This window comes from Palaemon carinicauda, chromosome 39 (genome assembly GCF_036898095.1).
Source record: "Palaemon carinicauda isolate YSFRI2023 chromosome 39, ASM3689809v2, whole genome shotgun sequence".
Classification (NCBI taxonomy): Eukaryota; Metazoa; Arthropoda; class Malacostraca; order Decapoda; family Palaemonidae; genus Palaemon; species Palaemon carinicauda.
Window position 1 is genome coordinate 23,923,886 of NC_090763.1, and position 22,915 is coordinate 23,946,800.

The window sequence follows — 22,915 nt, forward strand, 5'->3', positions numbered from 1 at the left end:
ATTTGACTACATTGATATTCCCAGAGAATTTTACCTTAAGGTAGCCAGAATTCTAACTCCTGTAGTGAATATCCCTAATTTACACTTATAGGGATATCGCATGATATCAGAGGACGTATTCTTGACACGCCACATAGCTATCTTCACCCCGAATAGCGTTAACGCTTCGAGAGGGAAAAGTGGCAAGAAACAAAAGGGGAGCCGTTATTAACGTACCTCTCCTCCCCGTTTCGAGTATGTCTATGACGTCATCAACGGCGCCATGTTTATTCCTTGTAGCGATAAGCGAGGTGCTACAGATACTGTACCATTGGGAGGGGTACTTTAGCCCTTTTTATAAAAAGGAAGGGCGGGTCCATCAGGACGACATGGCTATCTCACCCAAAAATAGATTTTTCGCTTTGCTCAAAATCCGTTTTTTGGGCTCAGGCCATGTCGTCCTGATGGAAGTTTACCAGAGCATTACTGTATCTGTGGATTTTTATTATGTGCCTTGTCCTCAAGACAGAATTTCCTTGGTCGATTAAGACCTAGAGACCTATGATGTTACTGTCATACATCATTCCCTCTAAACATAAACAATGCCCCCTACAGACTCTGGAAAAGTCTCGAGGAATACATATTATCTATGGATGCCCAGCAGACAAACCTGTATATTGATCTCAACCTATACCTTCTAAAGCAAAGTTTGTATTGAAAACTCACCAAAATGCGTATGTAATACTGACACCTCCCCCGGTATACAGAATTTGACTTATGTACCGACAAAAGGTTTGTATCCATATAGGAACAAAGATTATGAATAAGTTATCACATTCAGAGTATACTGGCCTGTCCTATATAAGGACTGGCCAAAATCAATAAGTATTTGTCTACACGAAGGAACAATCTTTCAAGATTTTCTTATATTATCAAACAATATCCAAGGGATGAAGTGTAATGCTCAATATATCTTTCATAAAAATGAACCTGGGGCGAATAAGATGCAAAGTTCATTTAGAACTAGTTTATTGACAAACAATAAATTAATAGATCAATCAACATTTATAGAGATATAAAATGTGGATGAAATAAACTGAAGCATAAAGATAACAGTAATACAAGAAATACTTGTTTCATCTGAAAAGGAAACATATTAATGCCACTTGAAAACGAAAATGTTAATAATTTTCATTAATTTCTGTCATTACTGTCTATTCACACTTGCGTAGAAACGCATGGCACACGTGTTATGCATTATGCTTATTTCACCTTTGTATATGGAACAGTCCGTAAGGACACCTTAGTGGCCTTTCACTTAGCATGTTGTACCGTCCAGGGACCACACACACACCCTTAAATTAATCGCCCCTATTAATTTCACTGTTCCTCGCAGAACTAAGCAACAGGTTTAAGAACACTACCTGCTGCCACCACAGACCTCTTCAATTCCTCTACCTACTTCGCGTAATGCTTAAAAAATACTCTGGATGACTTCCAGCCAATGTACGAACGAAGGTGTTCGAAATCCATATTATTAAAAAAGTTCAGGGATGAGGCAATTTTTCTTGGATCATGACCTGCGGGTGTACTGTTCGGATCCGCTCTGCGAATAAAGTAGGTGATCTTCGCCCTTAATTGTCTCAGAGACAAATTCGAACCTGAAGTTTCTCCCTTAAAAAGCTGTCCTCCCTTAAAGTCTGAAGTTCTACGAAGATAGACCTTTAGGCACTCTCTGGACATAATGAGACATCTTCCTTCAGAGGGCAGAGTCTCCAGGGACCCCACCTTTTGGTGGATAGCTCATTTTTGGCAAGAAACGTTGGGTCAGGAAAAAGATTCAGTACTCCCCCTTCTACGAACTGAATATGAACCTCATCTCTCGAGAGGGCCACTATTTCGCTAACTCTGGCCCCCGAGGCTAGTGCAAATAGAAATATAACTTTTTGGGTCAAATCTTTCAAAGCGCAATCTTCGTTGTTCAGCATTGAAGCGAAGTGAAGAACCTTATCCAAAGACCATGAAATGGGTTTCAGAGGCGCTGCCAGCCTGAGTCTAGCACTGGCCTTAGGAATCTTGTTAAAGATTTCATTAGAGAAGTCGACCTGGAAGGCATACAATAAGGGTCTTGTCAAGGCAGACTTACACGTAGATATCGTGTTGGTTGCTAAACCTTGTTCATGAAGGTGAATAAAGAAAGATAAACATAAATCCGTCGAGATTTCTTTTGGATTCTTCGCCTTGACAAAGGACACCCATTTCTTCCATGTCGACTCATATTGTCTTCTGGTAGATTTGGATTTGTATTCTTCTAAGAAGTTTATACTGTCTCTCAAGATCCCGAATCTTTTCTTCACCGCTAAGGAGAGAAAATCATGAGATGAAGGTTCCGGGTTTTCTGTGATGAAGCGAAGACAGTTGACTTCTGTATTTGCCGAGTCAGAACTGGATCCGGCAATGGCACAAACTTCAGCCGTAGTTCTAACGCCAGAGGAAACCAGACGATGTTTGGCCACTTGTGAGCCACTATTGCGGCTGTTCCCCTGAATGATCTCAGTTTGTCGAGGACTTTCAGTAGAAGGTTGGATGGAGGGAACAGGTAAATCCTGGACCATCTGTTCCAATCGAGGGACATTGCATCCACTGCTTCCGCCAGAGGATCCTCGTAAGGGGCCATGTAGCGATGTATCTTCTTCTTGTCGCTCGTCGCAAAGAGGCCTATCTGCAGTTCCGGGACTTGACGTAAGATGAAGGAGAACGATCCTGCGTCTAGGGACCATTCTGACTATCGGAGTGAACCTGGATAGAGCGTTCGCCGTCACGCTGCGGGACCCTTGAAGGTGAATTGCTGATAAGTGCCATCTCTTCTTTTCCGCCAAACGGAAGATGGCCAACACCACTTGGTTGATTTGGGGTTATCTCGAACCTTGGCGATTCAGGCATCTCACTATCACCTCGCTGTCCAGGACCAGTCTTATGTGGGTCGAGTGGCGAGGAGATAATTTCTTCAGTGTAAGAAATACTGCCATGGCTTCCAGAATGATGATATGAAAGGTCTTGAATAGATTGGACCAAGCTCCTTGGACTTTCCTTTAGTGAGAGTGACCTCCCCATCCTTCCTTTGAAGCATCTGTGTGGATGATGACTGAAGGTGGAGATGGCTGAAGAAGTATCGATTTCTTCAGGTGCTTGGCTTTGGACCACGGCTTGAGAAGCGATCGCAATCGAGTCGGTAATGGTCGTCTCAGATCTCTTCGAGCATTTGATGCTTATCTTCTCCAGACTCCTGTTGCATCCTTTAGCTGTGCTCGTAGCACTGGGTCTGTCACTAAAGCAAACTGTAGAGAGCCCAGCACTCTCTCCTGTTCGCGTCTTGATATCCGTTTGGATTCCAGAAGTCTCTTGACAGATCTCCCTATCTCTTTCCTTTTCTTTAGTGGAATGGAAAGTAGATGTGACTAAATCCCCGTGGATTCCTAACCACTGAAACTTTTGAGCTGGAGAGAGTCGAGACTTTTTGGTGTTGATCTTGAATCCTAGATGTTCCAGGAACTGGACCACTCTCTTGGAAGCCTGCATGCATTCCGTCTTGGATGCTGCCCACACCAGCCAATCGTCCAAGAAGGCCACTACTTGGACACCCTTTAGGCGTAATTGATGAACGGCTGCATTTGCAAGCTTCGTGAACATCCTTGGGGCTATGTTTAGCCCGAAGGGCATGGCTCTGAAGGCATAAAGTCTTCCTTGAAGCTTGAAACCTAGGTAGGAGGAGAGTCGACGATTGATTGGGACGTGCCCGTAGGCATCTGCCAATTCTATCGAAACAGTGTAAGCCCGTTTGGGCAACAGGGTCCTTATGTGTTGAAGTGTTGACATCCTGAACTTGGAGTTTACTATGAACTTGCTGAGTGGCGACAAGTCCAGAATGACTCCGAGTTTTTCTGAGTCCTTCTTGGGAACACAAAACAGCCTTACTTGGAACTTGATGGACTTTACTCTCCGAATTACTCTCTTCTCCAAGAGCTCCCGTACATATTCTTCTAGGACGGGGGTGGAGTGTTGGAAGAATTGTGGGAATAGAGGTGGAGCGCTGTTCCAGCTCCAACCCAGTCCGTTCTTGATTAGGCTGTGGGCCCAGGGATCGGAGGTCCAACGATCCCAGAATAAATACAATCTCCCTCCTACCGGGAGCATCTCACTTTTGCTGTGGACCTGAAGGCTTGCCTCCTTGACCGCATCCTCCTCTGTATCCCCTTCCTCTTGAGGGACGTCTAGAGGAACCTCTGGCTGATCCTCTAGCTTTCGGACGAAAGGTCGTTGACTGCCTCTCGAAAGCTGGGTTAAAGGCAGGCGACTGTGTCGCTACTGGCTGAGGTACCAACTGGTACGTAGTTGGAGGCTGTGCCACCATCTGGGGCACCGCGGTCGTAGGAAGTTGTTGTTTTTTGTTGTTGTCTGTAAGGCTTGGCCGGCCGAGAGGGTAGCCTAGGCTTCTTTGTCTTCCTCTTAGGTTGGGGACCCTCATCCAGGGAAGACTTCCTCTTGAGAGATCGGCCCCACTTTTGGAGAATGTTCCTATTCTCCGTGGCAGCCTTGTCTACTACGTCTTTGATCACTTCGCTTGGGAAGAGGTCCTTACCCAAAATGCTGGATGAGATCAGTTTCCTGGGTTCGTGTCTCACCGCATCCAAGGCGAACACGAACTCTCTACAAGCCCTCCTAGCTTTAATAAAACTGTACAAATCCTTGGTCACAGTGGCCAAATGGGTTTTGGCCACTACCATGAAAATCTCTTGGCTTTTTGGGTCACTTGCCATCGTCTTCAGAGTAGTCTGTAGAGACATGGACGTAGCAAGTCTTTCTTTAGTCTCTTGCTCCCTACGCAAGAGAAATTGAGACAACTTCGGAAGGTCCTCACCGAACTGACGTCCGGCAATATCTGCTTCCAACTTCCCGATTGAGAAGGTAAGGTGGACGTCCTTCCAGTCTTTTTGGTGTATAGGTAAGGTCAGGGATAAAGGCTTGCACTTGTCCAATGAGGGGCATGGCTTTCCTGCCTTGACCACCTTTAAGGCTGTCTTATACCATTTCTCTATAAAGGGGAAGGCTCTGGTTGGAGAAGCCAAAAAGGAGGGGTGACTCAACCCTGGTACCTTCGAGTTAGTGAAGCCCCTCTCTTTCATAGAGCTAGACGGTAAAGCCTGTGCTTTACCATGGTCAAAGACTATGTCCTCCTTTGGCTCCGTCTCCTCCTTTGAGGCTGGTTCCTTCCTGAGGCGGACATAACAGTCCGGGTAAGACTCCTTGCTGGGCCAGAATTCCACCTCTTCAATGGGGACTGATCCCAGCTTCTCCGAGATGACAATCTTCCCAATTGTCATCGGCATGTGTTTGGCATACCGCCACGGGTCCGCATCAGAACACAAAGGAAGGTCCTTTACGCTGAGCTTCTTAGGCCCGCGTGATGCTGCGAGTCTACACATCTCCAGCTTCATCGCAGCTTTTTTTTTCATAATTTTTCTTCTGCATTTGCTGAATCATTTCAACAATGGAAGAAAGAGTCATTTCCAGTTCCTCTGGGATAGCAGAAGATGTCGAGGGAACTGGTTCTGGGGGCAGAACCGATGAGACCAACACCTCGTCGACCTCTTCCTCCTCGGTCTCAGGAGCTTGGGTCAGCTCCTCTTCCTGACCTTCTGCGAGAAGGTCCTTTTCAGTGTACTCCGACACTTCTGACATCCTATCGTCCAGTTGGATGTCCTGTGACGTGTCCGAGACCTCCGAATCTACCGGAATCTGAATGACAGGGATCTCTGAGTGAGGCTGAGGAATTACTGCATCCGAAGATGCCCTGGGGAAAAGATAGGCCCGCATCTTCTCACTTGGAAGGTAAGGCCCAGGGGTGTTTTTCTGAAAACCCATGACCTAATTACGCAACTTTTCCTTTGCTGCATCCCTTGACTCCGCCGACTTAGGAGAGTCAAATGCCTTAGTAATCAGGTTAGTACATATGACACATACCTGAGGGTCCCAATACTTGAGATCGCCTTTGGAGACTGCGCTGCATGCATGCTTCCTGCAAAGCTCATGTCTGCTGAAGTTCTTACTGCGGACGTTACAAAACATACTCCCGCACTTGGGTTGGTCCTCCTGTAAAGAGAAGAGATTCCAGTGAGTATCCAGTGAAAAGTTGCACAAAATTAAGTATACAATTTATTATTATTGTATGTAGCTTAGGATAGATAAGCTAAAAAGGAAAAAAGGAAAGACACATTCATGTATTTCCTGCCCAGTCAATTGCTGTGACCTCCCATAACATTAAAACTATGGTTAATTCTTATTCTAGAAATTTGTTATCCTCTAAGGATATATAAGTGTAACTCAACACCAGTTTCCAGAAGTTTTAATATTAAGGATTTTAAAATATTTTAAAGAAAGAACTCACTTTCTTTATACTGTACGGTCTCACAATAGGCTGTACATGACAACACATTGTATATTGGAAAATATTTTGTATTACAGTATAATCTATACTGTAGTTTTCTTATTGCATTATGTACTATACTGCAAAATACTGGCTACTGTATTATCATATACTGCTATGCCGCCGGCAAGTACAGTACCTGGGTACAATTCCAAGGTATACTACCTTTGGAAGTAGTGGGAGGCAGATCGCTGGTCTCTGGGTGCCGGCCTGCAATCTCTGCCGGCTGGCATTAGGTAATAAGCCGGCAGCCAACTGCACCCCGCCTGCCGGCCACTAATAGTAGTGGCCGGCAGAGTAGTAGGTAAGCAGCCAGTTGCTGGCCAGCCACGGCTGATGGCAATCTATGCACTCCGCCGACATTAATAAACCAGAGATCTACAGCCCACCCAGCTGCCGGCCGCTAAGCCAGCAGATGGGGACCTGATGGTACTATACACTAACAAGGGAAAGGCATGAATGCAAGACTGTAAGGTGGCACTGCCTTGCTGCCTTCCATCCAGAATGAGTGAACAAATGGAAGGGAAGAATGTGACATTCATGCTTCCATCCATCCATAACCTGCCGTGCTCTACCAACAGACATATGGATGGCAGACCATGAGAGGTCTAAAGAACACTCCAAAGAGAAAAAGGCTTCTGCCAACTGGCAGAAGTCTAAGCCAGTCTTACAACCTACCCTGTACTAGGGTCAAATGTAGGACGGTGGCTAAGGTTTTGTGATGGCTAGGCCATCACCAAAGGACAGAGGTGGAGGGATGAGGGTCCTATAAGATGAGGAAGGGTTAGCCCTGAAGCCTACCCTACCTCACCTAACAAACTCCGCTCTAGTATAAGACTATCCCCAGTGCTAAGAAAATTCATCCTAGCCTAGGGTAGTCGAATACAGCAAAGAGGTTGGCAGCACCTTGCCACCTCCAGCAATACAGGAACGGGGTTTGGTGCTGTTATTTCCCCAGGTAATGGAGAATTCTATTCTCCGACCTAGGGTAAAACAGCACAGGACTAGTCTGCTAAACCACAGAAAGAAGGAATCCTCTCGTACAGAAACCTTCAGGTGTGGCCTAGGGAGGTCTAGCCTCCTATGTCTGCAGCCTAACCTAGCAAAGGAATCTCATTCGCTTTGTCAGGCAGCTACAGACCCCAGACAGAATACTCTGATGTTCTAAGCCCAAAAACCAGTCACTCTGGTTACAGGAAAAGGACAGAAACACCCTAGCCTAGTTTTACCCAAATACAATCCAGATAAAACTGACTAGGGTTAAGCCTAGGCTAACTCATCGAGGGAAAAAGGGATTGATCTTAGACCTTTAGAGGAGAAAGAACAATAGGGAAAGTGTGCAAAAGTATACTAAAGCCCCTTAGGCTATTAGCCTAGGCGCGGTGAGAATCGATTACCTAAATCACCGAAACTCTCTTGTATACTATCTTGGAAGAGGAAATTATTTCAGTAATTATCTTACATGTATAAATAACTGCCTACGGCTTCAATAAAATTATCACACTAGGAGAATCTATTATATCATGCATGAAAGTACTAAAAGCAAAACGCCTAGGCTACTAAGCAGGGATCGGTTACCTAAACTCGCCGAAACTGATAAATACTATCGGCATAATGTAAAGAATTCCCAGTAGGAAGGCTAAATAGCTAAATCTATTAAAGCATTAAGACCGGGGAAAGTCACTCTGGCTAACCAAATGACTCGTGCATAGCGAGCGACAGCGTCCATGACGCCTCCGGTAGGCAACAGCTCTTGTTTACGTTAATATCACTTTTGATTTAATTTAAAACAACAGGAGCTTACATTTATACAAAGTAAAGATAATACTCAACTTTCCAGAGGCAGAAGAGGCTGGAGAAAGCATCATAATGTTGAATAATATCCAAAATAACGAGAGAACACAAGGGAATCACCGAGCAATAGAGCTACGAGATAAGGAATAAACATGACGCCGTTGATGACATCATATACAGAGTTGAAACGGGGAGGAGAGGTACCTTAATAACGGCTCCCTTTTTGTTTCTTGCCACTTTTCCCTCTCGAAGCGTTAACGCTATTCGGGGTGAAGATAGCTATGTGGCGTGTCAAGAATACGTCCTCTGATATTATGCAATATCCCTATAAGTGTAAATTAGGGATATTCGCTCCAGGAGTTAGAATTCTGGGTAGCTTAAGGTAAAATTCTCTGGGAATATCAATGTAGTCAAATATACCCTAGGAAGCTACTTAAAGGAACGTCCATCAAGACGATATGGCCTGAGCCCATAAAAATACATACATAATATATATATATATATGTATATATATATATATATATATATATATATATATATATATATATATATATATATATATATTTATATATATATACAGTACATATATATATATATATATATATATATATATATATATATATATATATATATATATATATATATATATATACAGTGGAACCTCTACACACGAACGTATCTACATCCGAATTTTCCAACATCCGAAGTAAAATTCGAGCAAATTTTTGACTCTACACCCGAATTTTAATTCGACACACGAAGTAAGCAATTTTCGTCGTATGATTGTATACGAATTTTTCGACACACGAAGTACAATTCGAACACGTTCCGACTCTACACCCGAATGTTTTTTTCAACACCCGAAGTAAACAATACTCGTACGCGTAGTCGGTGCTCATAGCGCCTGAAGTGTTTTTTATTTCCGCCAATAGAAGGCAGCACATCGACCTCGGAGGGACGCTCAATTAGCGGGTCTTGGGTCAGTCCTCTGTTCTCGTCGGCTTCTTGCGGTTGTGCTCTGTGCGTTCTGCTATTAACTCTTGTTTTAATCGTGATTTTTTACGTGCACCCTTTAACGGTAATTTACGTAAAGTATGGGTCCTAAAAGGCTTAGTTTTGGTAGTGGTAGTGGTGAGAAAAGGAAGAAGGAAATTTTCTTTAGAAATTAAGCAGGAAATTATTGAAAAACATGAGCGTGGCATCCGCGTGAGTGAACTTGCTAAACAGTATGGCCGTAATATGTCGACTATCTTGACAATCCTTAAACAGAAGGAAGCTATTAAAGCAGTGAAACCTTCTAAAGGGATCACCATAATTTCCAAACGCCGTACCCCTATCATAGAAGAGATGGAACGATTTCTACTAGTGTGGATTAAGGATAGAGAGATCGTTGGCGACACCATCACCGAGACCGTTATCTGCGAGAAGGCGCACGCCATCTTTACGGACTTGAAGAAGGAGAGCTCTGGGGGTGATGCTTGGGAGAGTTCAACCGAGCCTTCCTCAGATGATTTCAAGGCATCTCGTGGCTGGTTCGAGAAATTTAAGAAACGGTCCGGGATTCATTCAGTTGTTCGCCACGGAGAGGCTGCTAGTGCGGACACAAAGGCTGCAGCTGACTTTGTCAAGAACTTCGAAAAGATCGTGCAGGAAGAAGGCTACGTAGAGCAGCAGGTGTTTAATTGTGATGAAACCGGGCTGTTTTGGAAGAAGATGCCGAGTCGAACCTACATCACTGCTGAAGAGAAGAAATTGCCTGGGCATAAGCCAATGAAGGATCGGTTGACTCTTGCCCTATGTGCCAACGCTAGCGGGGACTTTAAAGTCAAGCCCTTACTGGTTTACCATTCAGAGAACCCTAGGGCCTTTAAAGCACACAACGTCGATAAGGATCAGCTTCATGTTTTCTGGCGATCCAACTCGAAAGCCTGGGTCACTAGGCAATTCTTTGTGCAATGGGTTAACCAAGTTTTCGGCCCTTCTGTGAAGAAGTATCTTCATGAACAGAAATTGCCTTTAAAGTGCCTGCTATGCCTTGACAATGCACCCCCTCACCCCCCCGGACTTGAAGATGATATCTTCGATGAATTCAAGTTCATAAAGGTGCTGTATCTTCCACCGAATACCACCTCTATCCTCCAGCCCATGGACCAGCAAGTCATCTCTAATTTTAAGAAGCTGTACACCAAGCACTTATTTAAGCAGTGCTTTAATGTCACGCAAAGCACCAACTTAACTTTGCGTGAATTTTGGAGGGGCCACTTCAACATCGTGCACTGCTTGAAGAGCATAGATCAGGCTTGGGTGGGATTAACTCAACGGACCCTCAATTCTGCCTGGAAGAAGCTGTGGCCTGATGCAGTTTCTCCCCGAGATTTCGAGGGTTTTGACCCCGAACCTGATCCCGTGGTCGGTGCAGCGGAAGCCGTAGAGGAAATTGTCTCCCTTGGCAAGTCCATGGGTCTGGAGAGGTCAACGCAGATGACGTTACGGAACTCGTCGCCAAACATCACGACGAACTTACCACGGATGAGCTCAAGGAACTCCATGCTATGTCGGAGCACATGAGTGATGACGAGGAAGGGAGCGAGGAGGTAGAACATGTGTTAGGTTCGGCGCAAATAAAAGAGGTGTTAGGAAAACATCAAGACGTGGTCGACTTCATCGACAAATACCATCCAAAGAAATTGCAGGTTTGTCGTGTAGTTTCTCAATTCGATGATGTTTGCCTAACTCACTTTCGAAACATTCTGAAAAGCCATACTAAGCAATTATCTATCGATGCTTTCTTTAAAAAAACTGCGAAGCGAACTCGCGATGAAGAGGATGTAAGTGAATCGAAGAAAACGGCAAAGAGTGAAGCGGAAGAAAGTGAAACTAAGAAAACGGAAAAGAGTGAAGCAAAAGAAATTCAGAAAATATAAAATATAAAAATAAAAAAAAAATAAGCTAAGTTATGTTAAAGTTCACTTAGTGTAAGTTAGAATAAGTTACGGTAGTGTACGTTTATCGTAGTTAACCTCTCTACCTCCTCGCCGCCCGTCCGTCTCCTCTCTGCGTAGCAAGACTAACAACACCTGCGCTGGAATTTCTAAGGTAAAGTGACGCTAAAAACCCGTTTCTTATTTATCATTTTTTGCTAATTCTTCTTATTTACATGTCTGTTCTTCTTATTTACATGTCTATTATCTAATTTGGTGTTCATTATTCTCATGGGAAAATTATGTGTAGTAGTTTATTAAGAAGTTATCATAGGTTTTTGGGCTCAACCACGGATTAATCCTATTTCAATGTATTCTTATGGGAAAATTCGTTTCTACATCCGAACATTTTCTACATCCGAAGTTGGTTCTGGAACGGATTAAATTCGCATGTAGAGGTACCACTGTATATATATATATATATATATATATATATATATATATATATATATATATATATATATATATATATATATATATATACATACAGAGTATATATATATATATATATATATATATATATATATATATATATATATATATATACATATATATATATATATATATATATATATATATATATATATATATACATATATATATATACCTATATATATATATATATATATATATATATATATATATATATATATATACATATATATATATACCTATATATATATATATATATATATATATATATATATATATTATACATATATATATATATATATATATATATATATATATATATATATATATATATATTATACACACATATATATATATATATATATATGTATAATATATATATATATATATATATATATATATATATATATATATACCTATATATACCTATATATACATATATATATATATATATATATATATATATATATATACCTATATATATATATATACCTATATATATATATATATATATATATATATATATAGGTATATATATATATATATATATATATACCTATATATATATATATATTATACATATATATATATATATATATATATATATATATATATATATATATATATATATATATATATATATATATATACCTATATATATATACATATATATATATATATATATATATATATATATATATACACTAAGAATGTTTCCAGATACTGTATATAGAAGAGAAAATCATAAGTTAAAAAGACAAAGATTAACGGTAGTCCAAAATAGGCGAGGAGGAAAAGCGGCAACAACTGCTCACCCTCCGAGCCAAAAGCAAAGTGAAGCACAGTCACAGGTGTATGAGTGAAAGGGGTAACTAGCTAACCCCCCTACCCACCGCTAACTAGCGGGATGGGTAGTTAACCTCACTAAATTGTAATGGCACGTCCTTTCAGCTTCGCCGAAAGTAATACCCCATAAATAGCATAGGTTTGTATTCTAATTACGGAACAAACTTAGTTACTTTAATGAGAAGATAAAAATATTTTAATACAATGAACTACCTGTTACAGGGGACAAAATATAACCCATACTGTAAAATAAAATTACCTTCAACCTCCTTAGGGCATTTCTCTTTTTTGGCAATATCACGCATCTTTTTGGGTATCAGGACTTCAATTTCCACTTTTCGTAAGGATTTGTCATCTGGATCTCCTAGAAGGAAAAAAATGGGCATCTTTTCAATAAAAAGAAAACTATTTCTCAAAATGTATGTTTTTCTTAATGAAAAATGTTATTTTCATTAGTAAAATAAATTTTTGAATATACTTACCCGATGATCATGTAGCTGTCAACTCTGTTGCCCGACAGAAATCTACGGTCGGGATACGCCAGCGATCGCTATACAGGTGGGGGTGTACACAACAGCGCCATCTGTGAGTAGGTACTCAAGTACTTCTTGTCAACAAGAACTCAATTTTCTCCTCGGTCCACTGGTTCTCTATGGGGAGGAAGGGCGGGTCCTTAAATTCATGATCATCGGGTAAGTATATTCAAAAATTTATTTTACTAATGAAAATAACATTTTTCAATATTAATCTTACCCGATGATCATGTAGCTGATTCACACCCAGGGTGGTGGGTGGAGACCAGCATACATGTTAACAAAGAAGCTAAGTATCCCGTATCTTATTTTAGCCGTTATTCAAAATAACAAACATAAAATAAATAAGTACCTGGTAAGGAAGTCGACTTGAACCATTACTCTGCCTTTTTAAGTACGTCTTCCTTACTGAGCCTAGCGATCCTCTTAGGATGCTGAGCGACTCCTAGGTGCTGAAGTATGAAGGGCTGCAACCCATACTAAAGGACCTCATCACAACCTCTAATCCAGGCGCTTCTCAAGAAAGAATTTGACTACCCGCCAAATCAACCAGGATGCGGAAGGCTTCTTAGCCTTCCGGACAACCCAGAAATATTTCAAGAGAAAGATTAAAAAGGTTCTGGAATTAGGGAATTGTAGTGGTGGAGCCCCCACCACTACTGCACTCGTTGCTACGAATGGTCCCAGAGTGTAGCAGTTCTCGTAAAGAGACTGGACATTCTTAAGATAAAAGACGCGAACACTGATTAGCTTTTCCAAAAGGTTGCGTCGAAAATATTTTGCAGAGATCTATTTTATTAAAAGGTCACGGAAGTTGTGACAGCTCTAACTTCGTGTGTCCTTACCTTCAGCCAAGCTTGGTCTTCCTCATTCAGAAGGGAATGAGCTTCTCGTATTAACAGTCTGAAAATAATAGGATAAAGAATTCTCTGACATAGGCAAAGATGAATTCTTAACTGAACACCATAAAGCTTCAGACGGGCCCCGTAAAGGTTTTTAAAATAGAACTTAAGAGCTCTTACAGGACATAATACTCTTTCTAGTTCATTTCCAACCATACGATAAGTTTGGAATAACGAACGATATTGGTCAAGGCCGAGAAGGCAGCTCGTGTTTGGCTAGAAAACCAAGATGTAGAACATGTAGCCGTTTCGGATGAAAATCCGATGTTCTTGCTGAAGGCATGAATCTCACTGACTCTTTTAGCTGTGGTTAAGCATATCAGGAAAAGAGTCTTAAAGGTGAGATCTTTCAGGGAGGCTGATTGAAGTGGTTCGAACCTGTCTAACATAAGGAATCTTAGAACCACGTCTAAATTCCAACCAGGTGTAACCAAACGACGCTCCTTCGTGGTCTCAAAAGACTTAAGGAGGTCCTGTAGATCTTTATTGTTGGAAAGATCTAAGCCTCTGTGACGGAAGACTGATGCCAACATGCTTCTGTAACCCTTGAAAGTGGGAGCTGAAAGAGATCGCTCTTTCCTCAGATATAAGAGGAAGTCAGCTATATGAGTTACAGAGGTACTGGTCGAGGTTACGGATACTGACTTGCACCAGTTTAGGAAGATTTCCCACTTCGATTGGTAGACTCTAAGGGTGGATGTTCTCCTTGCTCTAACAATCGCTCTGGTTGCCTCCTTCGAAAAACCTCTAGTTCTCGAGAGTCTTTCGATACTCTGAAGGCAGTGAGACGAAGAGCGTGGAGGCCTTGGAGTACCTTCTTACGCGTGGTAGACGTAGCAGGTCCACCCTTAGGGGAAGAGTTCTGGGAACGTCTACTAGCCATCGAAGTACCTCGGTAAGTTATTCTCTCGCGGGCCAGAGGGAAGCAACTAGTGTCAACTTTGTCCCATCGTGAGAGGCGAACTTCTGCAGTACATTGTTGACAATCTAGAACGGAGGGAATGCATATAGATCTAGATGAGACTAATCTAGTAGAAAGGCATCTAAAAGAACCACTGCTGGGTCCGGGATAGGTGAGCAAAGTATTGAGAGCCTCTTGGACATCGAGGTTGCGAAGAGATCTATGGTTGGCTGGCCCCAAGTGACCCAAAGTCTCTTGCATACATCTCTGTGGAGGGTCCAATATGTTGGAATTATTGTCCCTTCCTACTGAGACAAACTGCTAAGACATTCAAGTTGCCTTGGAAGAAATTTGTTACTAGTGAAAAGTCTAGACCTGTTGAACAGGAGAGGAGGTCACTAGCAAACTCGCACCATGTCAGAGAGTAGGTCCCTCCTTGCTAGGAGATGAACATCAAAGCAGGGAGTTGTCCGTGTTGACCTCCATTACTTTGTCTTGAAGGAGAGACCTGAAGCTTTTCCAGGTCAGACGTACTGCCAGAAGCTTCTTGCAGTTAAAATGCATTGTCCTTTGACTCGAGTTCCATAATCCCGAGCATTCCCTACCGCCTAAGGTCGCACCCCAGCCTACGTCCGATGCGTCTGAGAAGAGAACGTGGTTGGGGGTCTGAACAGTCAGGGGAAGACCCTATAAAAGGTTGATAAAGTCCTTTCCTCAGGTTAGACCAGACTTATCTTCCGGAAACCGGGATCGAGACCGCTTCTAGCGTCTCGTCCTTTTCCAGTGAAGAGCTAGATGAAACCGAAGAGGACGGAGGTGAAGTCTTCCAAGTGACACCAATTGAACCACGGATGACAGTGTCCTAACCAGACTCATCCACAGCCTGACAGGGCCGTATTCCTTCTTCAGCCTCTTCTGGATGGATAGCAGGGCTGGGGATTGATCTTCTTGTTCAGCCATGTCCTCATCAGAGGGTTCCTCATCCGAAACTGATGAGGAAACGGCAACGGAGTGGGCAACGTCTGACTCGCTGAATCCGGTCGCACTGGTGGATGCGTGACGGAGCCGGACACAAGATCATGGTACTGCTGCACAGTCTGTGAACTGTCAACCATGGGGATGCGAGGAAGTACAGCGACAACCCGAAACTGTCTAGACTGTCTGGGTAGTACAGACAACCCCTTATCGGGTTGCTGAGGTTGCCGCACTGCGTCACAACAAGTCACCTCTGCTGGTTGTTGAACGTCTTCCCAGTGAAACACTGAACGTCCACAACCACCTCCGAGAGTAGCTTAACGTCAACGTGCGACTGGCAACCCACACTGGGTCGCACCGGTGGAGGAACCATCTCAACTGGCGGACGTGAGTAGGATACCTCAGCGTCAACAGGGCGTACAACCAACCGGTAGGAAGGTCGTTGGCAAGAAGGTTCTTCTCCGTAAAAAATCCTCTATCAAGGACTAAGCTTGGACTGCATGTCTTGCAACAAAGCCCAAGGTCTATGGGAGCAGGTGTGGCAACAGACGGGGTTAGCGACTGAAGCGGAACCATTTACCCTCCCTGGAAGCATGTTATGCTTAAATTAAAGTCCATAGGAGGCTAAGCAGCTTAAGGCTCCTCTCCAAATGACAGAGTCCTCAAGGGAATATCAGAAGGAGGGAGAACAACACTTTCTCATCTACAGGAACCATATCCGAGAAAAGCTAGGTTCTCTCAGTGAGGGTTTCACTGGTGCAAAAGCAGCAGACCAGAAGGCAACGTTATGAAACTGCTTGACAGTCTGTGAACTGTCAAAAACTGAACTGTCAACCACAACAGGAGCGTGAGGACAAACAGCACTGGTGTATAAGTAGCAGACCAGAAGGCAACGTCATGTAACTGTTTGACAGTCTGTGAGATGGCAACAACCAAAGTTGTGTGGGGAAGCCTCAACTCCTGACTGACTAGTTTGCTGCGGGCGAGTGGCGGTAACCACAGTGTGTTGCGGAGGCTGACACACCGTGTCAAAACACGGCAGCTTGTGGTAGCACACGCACGGCAACGGAGTGCTCTGTGTGTGGGAGTCATCATACATCTGGCAGGGTTGACTGTGCATGGGTGGAGGAAGCCATGCCGGGCGCACAACCGTGGGAGGTGTAGGCCCACGGGTGCATCGTCAACCTTCTCCGCAGTCGGAGTGTGGGAGCTGGCAACAACAAAAGCAGAGTGCTGGAGAGTGGGAGGGGCTGCGGTGGGTTGCGGAGCATGCTGTATGGTATGCGGAGCATGCTGTATGGTATGCGGAGCATGCTGTATGGTATGCGGAGCATGCTGCATGGGTAGCGGAGAAAGCCGCATAGTGCTGGAACCCGGCAGCTCTACAGCACCTTCCCACTGCTGATGCGGAAGCTCACGCATGTCAACGGATGGAGCAGCAAGAACATGCGTCTGGCAGGGTGGACTGCGCATCGGTGGTGGAGCTCTCACAGGTGGAGTGTGGGAGCAGGCAGCCGCAGTATCTGCTGAGCGCACAACCTCGGCGGGTTGTAGGTTAACAGGTGCAGTGTTAACCTTCTCCGCATGATACTCCTGCATGAATGCCGCAAGCTGAGACTGCATAGTCTGCAGCATGGACCACTAGGGTCTATGAAAGACAACAACAAACGGAGCTACTGTCCGTTGTGACTGAGGGTCTAAAACAGCTGGTGCGGCAACAGACGGAGTTACTGCCTGTTGCGGTACCACCTTGCCTCTCTTGGGAGGTGTGCAGTCGTCGGATGACTGGAGCGAGTCCGAACTGACCCAGTGGCTACACCTAGGCCGTTGGACTTGCGCGGAAGGGACCGACTTGCACTTAAAAGCTGCAAGATTTGGTCCATGGTTTCTGCGAGAAACCTCTTCCGCAGACGAGGAATAAATGGGCTCTCTCGTCTTTGTGTGGGTGGGGTGATCACGTCGGCAACGTGTGTAGATACACCCGAAACCACGGAGGGAAACGTCTGTTCGTATATCAAGACCTGTGGAACCCATAAGTCCTTCGACATTACTTCTCCCCTGGGCTTGGGAGCTTGTAAGAGGTATCGGACAAGGTGAACAACTGGCACGAACAAACGAACCCTCGAACGCAACACTGTAACACTTTGCGCATATCACTTTTGATTTTCTGTTTGCACTTATTTCACTGAACTCGAAACTTTAAGTGATTTGTACCTGAAACACGCAATCCTATCCTTCATTAAAAGGTAGTAATTGCGAAAACAGTTTTACAATGTAACAGAAAAACATAATGAAAGATAAAGAATTCAGTGGCTGGAAAAGAGACTAAACACTAGATCAAATAAACTACGTTTAAAATCTCTCACCGCATAAAGCCTGGGAACAAGAATAAAACTCTAGAAACGTTTTACCTTCTTCCCCTATAGCGACTAGGGAGAGGAGTAAAAAACGAGAACAACGTTACCCGCTTGAACGAAACGTTTATCCTCCTCTCTCTCCCTCCGTCTCTATCTCTCTCTCTCTCTCTCTTGACTTAGAACCTGAGAGATGAGCCCAATTATATACAGTATCGTTAAAACATATTATTTGTTAAAGGAAAAAAACTGAAAGGTTTCCCAAATAAAAAGTTCCTTTATTAAAATTAAAACCATTTAAGCTAAGAAAGAATGAACGAAACGCTAGAATCGGTTTACTCTTACTGCAACGTGAAACCGTGAAATACTCTCTCTCTATCGTAACGATAGAGCGCAAGTTGAACGTTCTGAACGTCAACAACTGCGGAGACTAAACTAAACGTTAGTTCATCTTTGAAAACAGTACGAGACTATCAAAGAAATTCTTTCAAAAACATAAAAATTAAAATAGCATAAATTCTTAACAGGAAATACGATATGACGGGCTCAATGTTAATTAACTTCGGTTCCAAGTAAGGACCGCCTACTATTAGGAAAGGTCGCATATAAACAAACATAAAAATTAATTTTTATAAGTTTATAATAAATGGAAAGTTAATCGAAGAGGCCTATAAATGGCGGAGAGATATAAAATAAATCTATAACTTTGTTAAGCAAAATTACCAAAAACCTAAACACACTTCCGTCTAAGGGAAGGGTCGGTCATAAAAAGTGAAAGAGTCTATACTCTCTTCGACACCAACACTTCCGTCTAAGGGAAGGGTCGGCCATTTAAAAGTGAAAGAGAGTCCATACTCTCTTCGTCACCATAATTAAATCTATCCAAAACGAGTTCAAGTTTTGAAATGAAGATAAAACCCCTGCATAGCGAAAGCTCAAAACTGGAATAGTGTACTTCACCAAAAAGTTGTGAAAACAAATCCAGTTAGGGACGGCGTATTAGTAGGTCTTGCCGGTGGCACGACAGAGGAAAAATTGAGTTCTTGTTGACAAGAAGTACTTGAGTACCTACTCACAGATGGCGCTGTTGTGTACACCCCCACCTGTATAGCGATCGCTGGCGTATCCCGACCGTAGATTTCTGTCGGGCAACAGAGTTGACAGCTACATGATCATCGGGTAAGATTAATATTGAAAATGCAGTATTTTTTATTGTTTTCAAATTCAATGCTGAACATTGGAACACAAACTACAGTATTATAATAACCTCCAGTACCAATTCAGCTAGATGATTAGGCAGAAAGAAATGAGCATAATAAATAATTCAAACACATCATTTAGTTAACAAACATCGGCATGAGTCACTCTCTCTATACATGGACAAGTAATACTTGATAAATTTGAAAATCTAAAACTGTAATATTAACTATGCTTGGTCAGAAGATAAATTGTAAAGCATCACAAATTTTAAAAGAAAGTATGTCTTCAGAGATGCTAGAATACCTGTCAAAATTTAACAAGATCGATAAGCTACCGACAGGGGCTGAGGAAGCCCTTTCCACCTGTCAATCAGCAAGACTACCACTTTTAACCCAGAGGCCTGGAACTTGCATGGTATTTGAGGCAGGAGGTGTAACCTAAAGAAATCAGGTTTGTATATTTTGGAAAAACACAAATTTTAGAATCTTTTATTTGTTCCTACAACAATACAATCCATGTTCTTTTACTAGGAAACTCATCCTTAGGATGACAATGTCCCTATAATTCAAATTATGACCAGGTTAAGATTTTGCAGGAATTGTCAAGAGCACATTGTCCTACACAGAAGCAAAGGTCTTGACTCTTGCCAACATAACTGCTTATGCATAGGAAGAACTTGTATCCTCATATGGGATAAAAGATTTGTCATCCAAATGTATTCATAGCTATCATAAGAAATGGGTTTGACTATATTTTATCCATCCTTCTTGTCACCTGGGAGGATTAGAGAGATACTTCTTAACACATCTAGTTGTAAGGATTACTCAGTTATGAAGCTAACCTGCATCTGACTTCTGGTCCAGCTCACAGCAGCCATGACTGCTTCAACACATAAGAGAAAGAAAAGAAAGAGAAGGGGAAGGCTAGTCATTCTACCTTTCCTTCTAGGTTTTTGTTGAAACTTCTATTTTAGATAAGATTCATCCTCTCTCCTGAGAGAGATAGAAGGGCTACATGTTAAGCAGCCAACACAGCACCAAGGGTAAGAGTACCCAAGGACTTGTGGGCATAATCCCACAAGTAGTTGGAAGTAAAGACTGGAAATAAAGGCTGTCTTGTGTTAATAGACACCTGTTTTAATAGCTGAGCCACTAACAGGTTCTTTCCGAGTATTAAGAAGGACTGGATATCCTTAACTTTGGGAGCCCTTACAAGAGTCAGACCTCCAATTCCCTTGCTGGTTGAGGGATAGGTACAACTATGGTCTCTCAAAGCTAGAAAGAAACAATGTTCTTGGGTATCAATCTTTTTATCCTGCTGATGTTAGTCCTTAGAACTTACGTCTGGGGGGCCAAGTTTTCTTAAGATGAGAGTAACACCGAAAAGCCCCAGCAGGACACAGAAGCCAGTTATTCTGATGCCTCCTGAGAAGAGATGGAGAATGACTAGAACCTGGTATCATTGACAGCTGGGTTTTAGGTCTTTGGCATGAACTAAGGAACAAACGAGAGACTTCCTTTCTTTATTTGAAATGACTAAAACATGAGAGGTAATAAAAGCTTGTTAATCTGCTTTTCCCAAGCTAAAACTAGCTGAAAGACCATTTAGAGAGTTGGAACTTTGCCCGATACTTTATTCAAACGTATGAGGTATACAAAAGACTTGAGAATACGGTTCACACTCCACTCTGGGCTCAGAGGTCCCTTCCCCATGAACATAGATGACTACCATGAGGACTATAAGTACAGGTAGTCGTCGGCTGACAACATATGCGACTTATAGCTGTTCGACTATACAATTTTTTTCAGGGAGATGACGTCACAAGTCTATCAGAAATAGCATGCTAATAGGACAGATATTTCCTTGGAAATAATCTATTTTCTTGTATTTATCTTGGTAAATTAGTATTTTCTTTTATTGATAATATACGGTATCCATTTTCAGTAAAAATTACACAAAGAAAAGTTTTAATATCTGTCAAGTTAATATCGTATATCTGGTGACATCATATTTCCGGCAGAAAGCGACAGGGTAATACAGTGATTTCCTTCCAATAGGCTAACGAATAGTATTAGCATTCCCATTATCGAAATATCAAGTAACTATACAAAGTATTTTGTGGGTCTGTATCGCTTGTTATGAGAACTCCATGGCGTATATTTGACTCTACGCAAGTTTTATTTAATCTTTGATAATACAGTAAATATTCATCTTAAGAAAGTACATTAATAGGACAAATATTTTCTTAAAAATAATATATTTCCTTTTACATTATGAAAATTAAATACTTTTGCTCGGTAAGTTAGTATTTTCTTTCATTTCTTGCAGAAAAAAAATAAAGGGATTTACATACAGTATTTTGCAAGTCATTCTTTGTAAAGTTTACGTCAGGTGTCATGTGACGTTATATTTCTGGCTAATGCCTTTTGGTGTGTTACAGAGTAATCTTATTACAGCATTCCCATCATCATAATACAGAGTAACGATATTAAGTGTTTAGTGGTCTGTATCAGTAGTTATGAGAATAGTACTTCCCGTAAATTTAAGAAAAAAGCCTAACGTCATATTTCTGACGGAAGGCGAGTGGCAAATCGAAACCTTTCCTTTCGACATGTTACTGATATTCCCATAATCGAAATATCGAGCAATGATACAAAGAATATCTAATTTCTGTATTTAAAGAAATATGAAGATTTAACAGTGAATTAAAAATAAGAGAGAGAGAGAGAGAGAGAGAGAGAGAGAGAGAGAGAGAGAGAGAGAGAGACCGACCAAGTTCATTTAATTGCAGTATGGTTGCGTGACTTGAGATCAGCTGATGCCTAGCAAAAGTAAAACCAAAGTAATTGTTAAATGTTGAAACGCTCCCGAAATTGAAAAATAGCATATAAACATGCTTTGATAAACCACAGGTAAAGCTAATAATTTCTAGTGAAATATGAAGGCTCAATAATGAAATAAAATTTATATATATGAAGCTTTAAAAATGAACTAGCCATACGTACACACAAACACGCACACTCACACAGGAAAAGAGAGAGAATATGTTTGTATTATTAATAATAATGGCTATAAATGAAATGAATAAAAACTATGATATCCTGTAACATACTGGTGCTGATGTAATATTCATCATGAATATATTTTTAATAAATTAAGAAACTATATAAACAATACGCCATTTGTATGTGAGCATTATCTTGATACAACAGCATAAGGTCTGGTCAAGCACAGACCCACGGCCAAAAGCCGCCGAGGGCATCTCGGGTACGTGCCACCATTAACTTATATGGGAACGAAATACTTAACTCTCTATTTTCCTCTCCTGTGTAATTAAATGATACTATTTCATACAAATATGTATTTCTTGGCCTTTATAGAAGATTTTTCTTCTACCTAGTCTAGTGAAAGATGGATTAGCATGTCTTTGAAAGACCAAAAGTTAATCAGAAGATCCTACGAAATTCTAATTTCCATATCCGCCCCATTTTTTCAATCTTTCATGGGAAATTCTGTTTTCATCTGTATCAGCAT

The 22,915-nt window shown here is 41.9% G+C and overlaps 1 protein-coding gene across 2 annotated transcripts in view; it reads right to left on the reverse strand.

The window, feature by feature from the left end:
• The window catches only part of LOC137631082 (COX assembly mitochondrial protein homolog), an 83,099-nt gene that overhangs the window by 19,885 nt on the left and 40,299 nt on the right, over window positions 1-22,915 (reverse strand). For both annotated transcript variants that reach the window (XM_068362702.1, XM_068362703.1), the window contains exon 3: window positions 12,776-12,880. In XM_068362702.1, the coding sequence (XP_068218803.1) occupies window positions 12,776-12,880 (105 nt within the window). The remainder of the gene's footprint in view (window positions 1-12,775; window positions 12,881-22,915) is intronic.